The sequence below is a fragment of the Paramormyrops kingsleyae genome, chromosome 1 (assembly GCF_048594095.1).
Source record: "Paramormyrops kingsleyae isolate MSU_618 chromosome 1, PKINGS_0.4, whole genome shotgun sequence".
In the NCBI taxonomy this organism is placed as follows: Eukaryota; Metazoa; Chordata; class Actinopteri; order Osteoglossiformes; family Mormyridae; genus Paramormyrops; species Paramormyrops kingsleyae.
This window is the reverse complement of record NC_132797.1, coordinates 73,838,226-73,851,961: the sequence shown is the minus strand read 5'-3', so window position 1 is coordinate 73,851,961 and position 13,736 is coordinate 73,838,226. Positions and strand designations below refer to the sequence as shown.

The window sequence follows — 13,736 nt, the reverse complement described above, 5'->3', positions numbered from 1 at the left end:
AACAGCCACAGAAGCCCCAACATCTTCAACATCAGTTTCCACAGCAACAAGCAGTAGCGCGTCCAGCCTAACTGCAGCAACCTCAACAGAAACCTCCGCAAGTAGCACTTCTTCAACTCCAACAACCACAGAACGCCTTACATCATTGACAACAGCTTCCACAGAGACTAGCAGTAGCCCTACAAGCAGAACTACATCAGCCTCAACAGAAACTTCTGCAAGTAGCACTACTTCAACTCCAACAACCACAGGACCCCTCACATCATTGATAACAGCTTCCACAGAGACTAGCAGTAGCCCAACAAGCACAACTGCAGCAGCCTCAACAGAAACTTCCACAAGTAGCACCTCAACTCCAGCAACCACAGAACCCCTCACATCATTAACAACAGCTTCCACACAGATTAGCACTTTCCCAACAAACACAAATGCAGCAGCCTTAACAGAAACTTCGGCAAGTAGTACTTCAATTCCAACAACCAGAGTACCCCTCACATCCTCAACATTAGCTTCCACACAGACTAGCAGTAGCCCAACAAGCTCAACTGCACCAGCCACGACAGCAACTTCTGCCAGTTCCACATCTACAACTTCAACAGCCACAGTAACCCCAACATCTTCAACATCAGTTTCCACAGCAACAAGCAGTAGCCCGTCCAGCATAACTGCAGCAACTTCAACAGAAACCTCCGCAAGTAGCACTTCTTCAACTTCAGCAACCACAGTACCCCTCACATCTTTGACAACAGCTTCCACACAGACTAGCAGTAGCCCAACAAGCACAACTGCACCAGCCACGACAGCAACTTCTGCCAGTACCACATCTACAACTTCAACAGCCACAGAACCCATCAAATCTTCAACATCAGTTTCCATGCAAACGAGCAGTATCCCAACAAACACAACTGCAGCAGTCTCTACAGAAACATCCGCAAGGAGCACTTCTTCAACTCCAACAACCACAGAACCCCTCCCATCCTCAACATCAGCTTCCAAGCAGAGTAGCAGTAGCCCAACAAGCTCAACTGCACCAGCCATGACAGCAATTTCTGCCAGTACCACATCTACAACATCAAAAGCCACCGAATCCTCAACATCTTCAACATCAGTTTCCACAGCAACAAGCAGTAGCCCGTCCAGGATAACTGCAGCAACCTCAACAGAAACCTCCGCAAGTAGCACTTCTTCAACTCCAGCAACCACAGTACCCTTCACATCTTTGACAACAGCTTCCATGCAGTCTAGCAGTATCCCAACAAGCACAACTGCACCAGCCACGACAGCAACTTCTGCCAGTACCACATCTACAACTTCAAAAGCTACAGAAGCCCCAATATCTTCAACATCAGCTTCCACAGCAACAAGCAGTAGCCAATCCAGCACAACTGCAGCAACCTCAACAGAATCCTCCACAAGTAGCACTTCTTCAACTCCAACAACCACAGTACCTCTCACATCTTTGACAACAGCTTCCACACAGACTAGCAGTAGCCTAACAAACACAACTGCACTAGCCACGACAGCAACTTCAACAGCCACAGAACCCCTCAGATCTTCAACATCAGCTTCCAAGCAAACGAGCAGTATCCCAACAAGCACAACTGTTGCAGTCTCTACAGAAACATCCGCAAGGAGCACTTCTTCAACTCCAACAACCACAGTACCCCTCACCACTTTGACAACAGCTTCCACGCAGACTATCAGTATCCCAACAAGCACAACTGCAGCAGCCTCAACAGAAACTTCCACAAGTAGCACTTCTTCAACTACAACAACCACAGAACCCCTCACATCCTCGACATCAGTTTCCATGCAGACTAGCAGTATCCCAACAAGCACAACTGCAGCAGTCTCTACAGAAACGTCCGCAAGGAGCACTTCTTCAACTCCATCAACCGCAGAACCCCTCACATCCTCAACATCAGCTTCCAAGCAGACTAGCAGTAACCCAACAACAACTACAGCAGCCTCAACAGAAACTTCCGCAAGTAGCACTTCTTCAACTACAACAACCACAGAACCCTTCACATCTTTGACAATAGCTTCCATGCAGATTAGCAGTAGCCTATCAAGCTCAACTGCACCAGCCTCAACAGAATCTTCCACAAGTAGCACTTCTTCAACTCCATCAAGAACAGAAGCCCTCCCATCTTCAATACCAGCTTCCACAGCGACAAGCAGTAGACTAACGAGCACAAGTGCAGCACCCACAACAGAAACCTCTGCAAGTACCGCTTCTTCAACTTCAATAACCATAGAAGACCTGACATCCTCGACATCAGCTTCCACATTGAGAAGCAGTAGCCCAACCAGTAGCACTGTAGCAGCCTCAAGAACATCTGCAAGTAGCACTTCTGTATCCCCAAAAAATACAAACACTGCAAAAGTTGCAACCTCATCTTCAACCACTTTGTCATCCCCGGTGAAAAATACCATGTAAGATTTTTTTCATATTTGCTTTAGTGCTTTTTCCTCAATTTTTTTGGAATCCAGTAATTTTATTTTAACAAATTACATTGGTAATATTTATTTTTTGCTTTTTCATAATTTATTTTATGATGTATCACAAATTATATATATTGTTCATTCATTTGTTTGTTTGTTCATTCATGTTTTCAGTATTGGATCAGTAGTAATCAGAATCCAGTTCTTCTTCTATTTAATGAATGTTGCCAGTGAAAGCACGATACTTGCTATCATGAACCAGTTCCAACATTCACAAGTCAAAGGTCTGACTCAACCTCAGATGTCGCGGAATATAACTTATCAAAGTAAGTTTCTCTTAGGTCTCTAGCGCTTCACGAACAGACTTTGCTTATTATTATTTGTGAAATTCCTGGGAATGTTTACTTCACTCTATTAACATCTTTTCCTCTCCTTATTTTACCTTTATATGTGAATATGTTTTTTCTAAATATATGGAACATTTAAAGCTTGTTGACACAATAGCAGGACATAGTCAAGGCTGTAAATCAAGATTTATTATACTTTTTTTTAACTTTGTTTCAGAATTGTCTAATGGAGGCTTTGCCATCCAGTTTACTTATGTGATCAACAATGTGAACATGTCAGAAAATGTTCTGGACAGAAATGCGACTTATGGATTGGTCCAGGACTCCATCAACAGTCTGGTGAGAACATTAATAATTTCATATGTAACTTTGAGTTTGAAATGTCATGTGGTTATTCCTATATAATACTTATTGTGCTGTCATGTACGGCTTTTTGATTGAATCTTTTTGTGTTTTATTCTTCATGAATCTTCAAACCACAGTTGAACTCAATATTGCAAAAACCAGATGCTAATCCTTTTAAATTTCCACCTGCAAACTACACGTAAGTGTTATTTTTAACAAAAAAAAAAAACCATTGTGCCAATATATCACATGCACTATATTGCCAAACGTATTGGGGCACCTGCTTTTACACACACATGAACTTTAATGGCATCCCATTCTTAATGCATAGCACTTTGCAGGTATAACGGCTTCAACGTTTCTGGGAAAGCTGTCCACAAGGTTTAGGAGTGTGTTTATGGGAATTTTTGACCATTCTTCCAGGAGAGCATTTGTGAGATCAGGCACTGATGTTCACGAGAAGGCCTGGCTCCCGGTCTCCCCTTTAATTAATCCCAAAGGTGTTCTGTCAGGTTGAGGTCAGGGCTCTGTCCAAAATGGCATAGAATGCTGCAGCATTAAGAGTTCCTTTCACTGGATCTAATGAGCCAAGCCTAACCCCTAAACAACAACCCCACACCATAATCCCCCCCTCCACCAAACTTTACACTTGGCACAATACAGTCAGGCAAGTACCGATCTCCTGGCAACCGGCAAACCCAGACTCGTCCATCGGATGGCCAGACTGAGAAGCATGATTCGTTTCTCTGGAGAACACATCTCCACTGCTCTAGAGTCCAGTGGTGGCATGCTTTACAGCACTGCATCCAATGCTTTGCATTGCACTTGGTGATGTAAGGCTTGGATGGAGCTGCTCGGCCATGGAAACCAATTCCATGAAGTTCTCTACGCACTGTTCTTGAGCTAATCTGAGGGCCAAATGAAGTTTGGAGGTCTGTAGCTATTGACTCTGCAGGCAGTTGGTGACTTCTGCACACTGTGCACCTCAGCATGCGTTGTCCCCAGTCTGTGATCTTACGTGACCTACCACTTTTTGGCTGAGTTGCCATTGTTCCCAATTGCTTCCACTTTGTTATAATATCACTAACAGTTGACTGTGGAATATTTAGTAGTGAGGAAATTTCACGAATGGACTTATTGCACAGGTGGCATCACGGTACCACGCTTGAATTCACTGAGCTCCTGAGAGCGACCCATTCTTTCACAAATGTTTGTAGAAGCAGTCTGCATGCCTAGGTGATTGACTTTATACACCTGTGGCTATGGAAGTGATTGGAATACCTAAATTCAATGATTTGGAGGGGTGCCCCAATACTTTTGGCAATATAGTATATACGTTCATTCACTCCAAATTTGAAAATTAAATTTATTTTTGCATTACAAGTGTACATTTACATTCATTTGTTTTTTCTGTTCTTTTAGGAGTCAGAGTAACCAAATTGTGGCTAATATAGACTACGTCTTTAAAGATGGAGATATTAAGAATCCAAGTGGCTTCCTCCTTGCAATCTTGGAATCCACTGGTATGTTTCACGTGACAACATTGCCACTTAGACTCTATCAATCAATAACTGTCCCCAGCACTAAGAAGGGCTTGAACTACACATTTGCTATGCATGTTGGATGAGGTCCAAATCAAAACTAACATAAATTTGACACTACACTCCGAAAGCCATGAGAATTTGTGGATCGTAAAAGTCATTCCATAAATAATGCATCAATATTGCACCTCCAGGCTCGTTGAGTACCACCACAACTGTACCGCTCACCACTGGGGCAAACATCACCCACGTGGGAGGTGGCTTTCCTGGCTGGGCTTTGGCCATTATCATCCCATGTGGAGTCATCCTCCTGCTCATCCCCTTCTGGATTCTTCTTTGTGTAAGTATGAGAACATTTTTGTGGTTACTGTCTTTGTGAGCTCCTTACCTGTGTGTGATGGCTGTCATTCCTGACTGACATCCCTCTCCTCCAATCGCTCGCAGTGTCTGCTGTGTGGCTGCTGTGCAGCTAAGAAGAAGCAGATCTACAACATTAACTACAGGCTACACAACGTGTAACGAGGTAAGAGTTGTTTCATAATATGAATGTTATGTCTGCATGTGTGAGTGCGCACTGCGATGAGTGGGCGCCCGGTCCTGGGTTGCTCCCTGCCTTATGCCTATAGGACAAGTGGGCGCAACAAATGGATGGATAGCTGGATTGTGTCTTTTCCTTGGGCTCCCTGAATTTCCCCCACATGCACTGTTTGATGAAATGGTTTCTGGACGTATCCCATGGTGTGTCTGTCCTGTGATGTGACAAGTGACTGTGTACTGGATACACATTTAGCTGATGCATGGATTAACAATTAATTTTAACTTGGTACAGATTCTTGTATTTAGTTCTTTACTCTTTACCCCATTTTTGGTATTAATCTTTCAGGCAGTAACAGGAAATGCAACTCTAAGCCCACACCGGTAACCAGTCACGGAACTGGGCCTCTGCATCTTCATCCTGCAGTCAGAGTGGATGTCCATCTAAACCCCTCCATCCTCTTTCCTTCATGGTTCAGTATTATCATGGAAAATCACTTTAAATATTAGCATTCAATGGAATTACACAACTTTTGTCCTGGAAAGATTTTTTACAAAGCAATAATGTGTTTTCTTTATGATGAAATCATCAGTTTTCTGAAACAGGTTATTTTTGTTAAATGTAAACTGAAAAATTGTACTGTAACTGCACTGCAATTATCAATATTATTGTAAAAATTATTACTGTATTGAAGAATTGTAATTGTAACAATAATTCTTGTTGTTTTGTTGTTATTATTGTCATTTTAATTAGAATTATTTTTGTATGATATTTATTATTATTTAACGATTTTTTGTTTTTAACACAAAGTTAAATCATTAAAAACACAATCATTTACAGTTTATTGCGTTCTTAGTAATAACGTAGGAAAACATGCTAAACTGAGTTATCTGTGTAATAAAGACAGAACAGTGAATTGAGATGATGATTTTTTTGTTTCATTTAAATTTTCAGTGGAGTCAATGGAGGGTCAGATCAGGGCTCCAGTGAGACTGAGTGAGGAGAATGAGAGTCTGGGTTTGTGAGGGTACTGGATCAAAACTAAGATACAGGTCCTTAATGACCTCTTGCGGTCATTGTACTGTGGTACTGTGTCTCGTTGGAGAATCTTTGGGTACAACTGGTTTGCCATTGTGTCACACGAGCGGTTTTTCTAAAGAGTCCTGATGGCGGCACATTACCTGCATTGTGAGGGAGCATCCGTTATGGCACTGCGTCCATGTGGCGAGATTCCCTGAGGGTGATACTGCGAGCAGGATCCTCACTGCTTTAGTCCACAATGCCAGCACCCATTTTTTGCATAAGTTTCTATGATTTACTATAGGTAGACATAAAACATTCATGTTTGTTCTTTTTTCTCTCATTATGGGAAAATTACTCAAAATATGTAGCATCTCACTGCTTCTTTTTTTTTTTTTTTTTTATTTTTTAAATCTAAAACACTCAATTGATTTTTAGCCAAGGACTAGAAATTCTTGAGGAACAGTATCCAGAAATAGGCAGTAATGAGGCACATTTACTTGAGTCCTGACAGTAAGCAGCAGACCAGTGTCCTTCAGGTGAGCTCAGGCTCATGGTCCAGCCTGAGTCTCGCTCTCATAGGGGCACCAGCTTTGATGTCTCAGGCTGAGGGACACGTCCTCACACTGTAGTCACAGCTCTCAGTGCACGAAACCACAACTCAGCTCATTATCAGCCTTGTGAAGAGAGTCTGAACACAAAGCCCAAATGACACCATGAAGGCCGTACTGCTGCCAGGGTCACATCAGGTACCGGAGGACTCAGCTGCAGGGCCGTGTTCAGAGCAGTGATGGCGTGTTTCTGCAGCCTGATTCTCCACGATTCGGTCCTGTCCTCTCTCCCTCCCCCACATCCCCACACCTGAGTTACTCAGAGAGGATAGAAAACGTGGGGTCTGCTGGAACCAGACTCTTATTCTCTGCCAGTGCCCAGATGTCCACCAAAAACTGACGTGCCCCATCTCCTCCGAAACCTTGTCATCCTGTCCAGTCACTTAGTAACAACCATTTTTAATTAATGATTTTATAAGCACTTCTAATATTTATATTTTTAACAAGAGAGCAAACAGTAATGTGTGGAAGAACTGTACCAATCATCTGAAATTCTCACGGTGTGTGCTTATGTTAAACAAATTGAGCGATACTGATAATCACTCAGCATACTCTCCTTTCACTTTCAACTACAAAACACAGCACATATGGGCCCCTTATGGGCCCTATACCCATGTCATTCCAGGGTCCCCGGAGAATTGAGTCCACCTCTGATGAACATGGAAAAACAAATTATATAGGGGTGTTCGCTACTGTCTGCGGTTTCGGCTGTTGGCTACTGGGTCTTGTAACGTGTCGGCCACAGATTCGGGGACCTACTGTACAGTATAACGACTACATACATAACATCTACATTGTACTGGGTATTATAAGCAATCTAGAAATTATTATTATTTAAAGTCGTGGATTTCTTGTGAGGTTTTTATAATTGAATCGGACTGAAAATACATAAATATTAACAGAGATGGGCAGTATTTCAAATAAATATATTTAAAATATGTGTTTGATTACTTTGAAATATTTTGTCGTTTGTATTTTGCTGAACGGAAAACAATCCCATGCAATATATAACAAAATACTTTTGAGAGATTGTATTTTATGTATTTAAATTACTTCATAAAATATGTCATTTTATTCATTTACTTTCTGCCCTTTTAAAAGCCTTTATCACCAGGCTTACACACTTGTTAATGCAGCCTATCTTTGGCATTTGGCACCGTCTTTGGCTATATGCAAGTAAATCACATGACACGTCCCATTTATTTCTGCATTTTCCCAGCTGACTGAGGAAAGTTTGCACAGTGAAAGAATTTTTAGAATTTGGTGATCAGTGGTCATTGTTGACACACCACAGCACACAACAATGAAATGTGTCCTCTGCATTTAACCCATATGTAGCATGGGGCGGTACCTTGCTGGTCGGGGATGCGAACCAGCAACCTTTTAATTACAAATACACTTCCCTAACCATTAAGACACCACTGCCAACTGTCAGAAACTGTCAACTAACGACAAGCACTAGCAGCGGTGAGGACGAGTTTTTCTTGTTTCCTTTGCGCAAACAAATGAAAAAGGCAAATATACCGCATACATCCAATTCCATGGAAGCTTATGCTTACAACCACAATTGTTTAGTCAAAAAGAAGTTTGTGTCATGCCCCGGATGCCTTTTCCCCCATGTTCCCTGTTCTGTGGCTCTAACGAGCCTCACCTGGTCAGCCCCCGTGTGGATGATCCCAGGTGCCTCCCGTCAGCCCCCGTGTGGATGATCCCAGGTGCCTCTCGTCTGCTCCCTCATCAGTGCTGTATATAGTGCCTTCTCATCCTGAGCTCCCCAGTCTGGCCATCGTATTGACGTGTGTCTTGTTGCCTGGATGTTGCCTGCTTGTGCTCCCTCCATTTACCCAGTGCTCCGTCTCTGTCCCTAGTTGTTCCCTGCCTAGTTGTGACCCCTTGTGGTCCATTTACTTAGCTTCCCCCGTTGTGTTTTGGCCCAATAAAGCCACTTAATTTTTCTCCCTGACTCCAGCTTTGCCCCCAACCTTCCCGCACATTTCGGTGGAAATATTCACTACGCAAGCGTTACCGGTAGACTGACTCATATGCACGCATTCTTTCCTTTGTCTGTGCGTAAAGAGACGCGTACTTTGTCAGACAGGTTTTAGGGCGAAAGGGTTGGTCGAGAACTGAAAATATGTTTGACAACTGAGACATTGTTTTTTGTTTTTGTGTTCCAGTTTTGAGCTCCTGCATGTTCCTTAGTGTAACCAGTTTTGTTTGTTTACTTAATACCCCTTTTTAGTTTTGACCCCTCGTGGTCCTTTTTGTTTTGTTGTGTTCCCCGTGTTTTCTGTTCAGTTAATAAAGCCCTGTGTTCCCTGAACCGCCAGTCGGTCCTCCACCTCTTTTCCCTGCCTGCACTATGCCACGCCCCCCCTGCCAGAACCGCCCGAGTCCATGGGAGAAAGCCTTCAAAGAAATACATCTGTTTGTGTCTGAATAACGCAATACGTTTTTTTTTTTTTTCGTTTCAAAAAATCTGACTCGGTGTGAAAAGAGGGCTAATGTCCAGAGTTCAGTCTTTGGTTCGGATGGGGGTGGGAGGTGAGGAAGCATACAGGATGTTATAAATGTTCAATGCTATCAAAATTAGTTTTGAATCAAAAATGAATCTGAATTGTCATCGTTGGGGGTAGCATGGTGGTGGTTACTAGGGTTGTAAAAGCACACATATTCGTCGTGAACCACTACTAATTGTATGTATTTTTGTATTTTCAAATGACAAATTACTTATATTTAAATTAAATACATTTTCTCATGAAAACATTTTTTCACACCAGTATTTTGCATTTTATTTTGTTACATTTGATGAGCAAGTTGTTACAATTACAACTTCTAAAGTATACTTTAAATTCAGCTGTGTATTTTAAATCAGCCATTTAAGTGACTTATTTTGATTTTTTTTTTGTAAGTAAATGCTACCCATAAACATACTTAATCACACTATCAATCAGCTGTTCCTGTGAGCTTCTTTCATTGTCTTAGGAAATATAAGATTGTTTTTAAATAAACATCTCAGTTACATTATTCTACTATACGATCCACCTTGTGTGGTGTATGACTTTCCCTGTAATTATATGAGACTCAAGTACACTGATTGTGTAGACATATGTAAGCCGTGGCTACAAGCTGCAAACAAAACACCCCAGTGTCTCCATGGCGATCTCTGGGGATTTTAGTGTTGCATGGTTATTTGGCAAATGAAATTTAACTACCTTTGATATTGAAGGCTATGTTTAAGCTCTCCAGGGCTTTCTCTCTGGTGATTTGTTTCCATGCTTCTGGAATCTCTGCAGGTTTGGCTTTGTACTCCTCTGCAAACCTGTCATTGTATCTCTGCAGCACATACTTCCAGTAATCAGATGCTTCAATTGATGCATCAGGGGGGATGGTCCAGTCAGGGTAAATGGAATGATAATTTTTGTATGGGTGAAACTCTCCATTAGTGTCACAGTTCTTGAAGCAATTCTCGCTGTGAATATCAGTTGTGCAGATTGTTTCACACAGTATTTCAGTAGTTATACACCTGCAACTTCCGAATGCCTGAGGTCGATGCACAGAGGCAAAGTGCTGATTATGTTCTTTACCTCCAGCCTCACAGGGAACCAGGCAGAAGGGGCACTGCTTTCCACAGCCAAACACCCTCTTGAAGAGCTCATCCTGAGGCTTGATGGCGAGGCCTTGCAGAACATCGGGAATGTTTTTCAGTCTTAAGCACTTTTTCCAGATCCTTTACTGCTTCTAAGAGACTGTCTGTGAAAGACAGGGGTTTTGATTTGATTTGAAATAAGACCCCTTCAACTATATCCATAGGAATCCGCATGTCCTTGCTAAGAGTTCTGCATAGATTTTTAACAAATATACTAGTGTTTTCCATGTCGTTAGGTAAAAGTTGGCCATCACTGTTGGCCTTTGAGGTTTCTATGGCCTCATAGATCTTCTGCATAATCACAGCAAGAATCTTGTTTTTTAGCTTTCCAGCCGACCTCTCTGTAGATAGCCCATTGATAATTCGCATAAAAATCCAATCCTTGACAAATATCTCATATCTTAGGATATATTTGACATAGCTCTGAAAATCATCTTTCTCTAATAGGTCCTTCAGAATGGTGAACTGAAAGTAAGATCGAGAGCTGTACTCGGTGGAGTGACTGCTTGTCAGGATTTCATCCACAATGTCAATCCCCAATGATCTGTTGATGTAATCTGTTACTGCAGGTTTAAGACATAAATTGACAAAGTCTGTCACTTTTCGCTGACAATGATCCTTCTCGAGGTACAGATCCAAAAAGTCTGATAAGTACCGAGCTTTAGAATCCTCTAGGTGTTGACGAGGATCTTTATTTTTAATGAATCGCCTGTGCATCTCAAGGAAATCCCTTGCAGCATGACTACAGATGTGCAGTTTTAGATCAACTTCACACTTTGTGTTGGTTTTGAGCTTTTCATGCACAAGATCATGGTCTATCTTTTCAAGCAAATCGTTGGTGAACATGTCACTGTAATCTTTCTGACTCTTGACAAGGTCTTTAACAAACCTTTGGCAATTTTCAATGATCTCATTTATAGCATATTGTGCCTTTGCATTTATTTCCTTCTTTAGAAATTCATTCAATTTCTTTTTAATCCAATTTCCTTTTAAATGTTTGCTCTTAACTTCAAAGGTCTCACCAGCATAGTCAATCAAACTTGTAACATTTTGCAAGTCCTCATTGACGTTTCGTCTTTCCAAATTCTTGCGTAACTTTGCGAACACAGAAGAAGCAATATCTCGCTCCTTCAGACCTGTAATATTTTTCACAGTCTTAGTCCACATCTTTTCAAACTCTTTGCTCAACTGCTCATCTGACAATTGGGTATTTGTGTTTTTACACGATTTCAGGAGTCTGGACACTTGCTCCTCAATCATTTTCATGTGCTGACTGTGAATGTCTCTCACCTTTATCATGTTCCTTTCTAATTCAACAGTTGTGTCCAGTTTGTTATTCACAGAATGCTGAATTTCTTTCTGCAGACATCTAATGCTATTAAAGAAGTCCACTTTGTACTTTTCAATTAGATGGACATGCCTGTCTTTTCTTTTGTAGTATTCCTTTAGTTTTTCAGTCATTTTTTGTTCCTCTGTCTTCAACTCACTTAATGCATTTTGTTTTATCTTTGTGATAAATTGCTGTAAATCATGCAGATTATCAGCATTTTCTATCAGAAAATGAGAAATCTGCACTTCTGCTCCTGCTACCCACTGGAGCATTTGTTTACCAAATTCCCATTCCCATTGACTGAAGTCCTTGCACAGGTTGTCGTAGGCGTGGGCCACCAATGTGTTTCGGAAGCTGAAAATGAAGTTTTCATATTTGACTGCTTTCCATAGACTCCGCATCCATTCCAAGAATTCAGGAATTTGTGAAGGATGTCGTTCTGCCTTGCAAGACTTTATCTCTTCTATGAGGTGGTTCTTGAATTCATACACAGCTTCACTGTAACCTGTGTTGACTGGGGCCATTGGTGGGGTGCCATGCCACAGCCCTGGGATATACCAGTTATTCTTCTCCATATCATAATCTAATACATCTGTGAATTTAAGGACTTCACTCTGTTTCTCCATTTTAGCTGCGATATTTACCATCTCATCTAGCTGGTCCATGAGTTGTCGTCTTTCTGCAGTGGTTTTATTGTGTGCTGAAACTCCAGCCACATTCTGATGAACAAAATGGCATCTGGGCTTCTTGCCAACTTCTTTCATCCTGAGAAATGCATGAACAACAATCTGCAAAATGTCCTTCATTTCTGTTGAGTTCTCCATGGCGATGTTGATAATAGTAATGTCACTCAAACCAACGACCAGGGTGGCTAGCTGATTGTCATGTTCATAACTGTCCTCAAGCTGGGACATCTCTGAAGACTTGAGGCCCTCTGTGTCAATCAGCAGGATAAAATCACAGCCCAGTTCTTCACGCAGGTCCTCCTTGATTTTAAGAAGCAACATAAATGCCCCACGGGTACATCTGCCACTGCTGACAGGGAACTGGACCCCGAACATAGCGTTGAGCAGAGTTGACTTTCCTGTACTCTGCACCCCAAGCACTGCCACCACCCACAAGCGACTTTTCTCACCCACTGCACTGTGAAGCTTCATGAGCACATCTCTCACCCAGTCCACTGGGATGTTAGATGCATCTCCATCCAAAAGTTCCAGAGGGACTCCATTTAACAAAATTTCTGCGGCAATATTAGGAAGATCAGAGAACTGATTGGACCTACCCTTAAAGGCCTCATAGATTTGTCCCATTTCTCTAAAGTAATGCTCAATGCCCAGAGAACTGTCAAGAAGCTGTTGGTCAAGCCGTGCCAGTGAGTCCTTGTTGATTTTCTGCTCCCGTGCTTCCTTCAGCTGGCAGCGAAGTTTGCTTAATACTTTTTGGGAATGAGTGTCCAGACTGAGACTCAACCATTTAAGGAAAAAGGCTCTTTCCTGTTTATCTGAGGTTGAGAGAGCATTAATAAAGCTCAGCATAGGTTTAGTTGTTTGGTAATTCCCTTGTTTATTTTTTATGTCCTGTATCTGCTCTTGTAGCTGAGCCTTGTATGTTTCCAAATGTTGATCTCCTGAGTTGAGCAACCGACACTCTTCCTTTTCTAGTTGTGCTAATCTCTTCCACGGTTCACCTTGCAGAGGCAGAAAATTCTTCTTGTATTCTGCTACGTCTCGAACACCAATTGTTTTCTCAACCTCCTTGGCAGCCATTTTTCCAGATCTAGAAGCATCTGTTTGGTCTTCATCAACCTGAATGCCTAGATCATAAGCCACACTTGAAATCTGTCTTAGGGTTATACTCTCCTTGCAGTTCTGCATTACGTGTGTGACAGCAGCAGTTAGCTTATTCGAAAATCT

The 13,736-nt window shown here is 41.9% G+C and overlaps 1 protein-coding gene and 1 pseudogene across 1 annotated transcript; one reads left to right on the top strand and one right to left on the bottom strand.

Annotated features, from left to right (window-relative positions):
* The first annotated feature begins 1,137 nt into the window (after positions 1 to 1,137).
* On the top strand, positions 1,138 to 5,897 carry LOC140578928 (uncharacterized). The gene is made up of 8 exons (XM_072701080.1): positions 1,138 to 2,436; positions 2,620 to 2,771; positions 3,010 to 3,131; positions 3,275 to 3,336; positions 4,560 to 4,660; positions 4,873 to 5,018; positions 5,123 to 5,201; positions 5,562 to 5,897. Exons 1-7 carry the CDS (start codon positions 1,235 to 1,237, stop codon positions 5,195 to 5,197), a joined length of 1,860 nt encoding a protein of 619 aa, XP_072557181.1. The 5' UTR covers positions 1,138 to 1,234; the 3' UTR covers positions 5,198 to 5,201; positions 5,562 to 5,897.
* A 3,719-nt stretch (positions 5,898 to 9,616) lies between these two features.
* LOC140578314 (interferon-induced very large GTPase 1-like) lies at positions 9,617 to 13,697 on the bottom strand (annotated as a pseudogene).
* Positions 13,698 to 13,736: the final 39 nt, after the last annotated feature.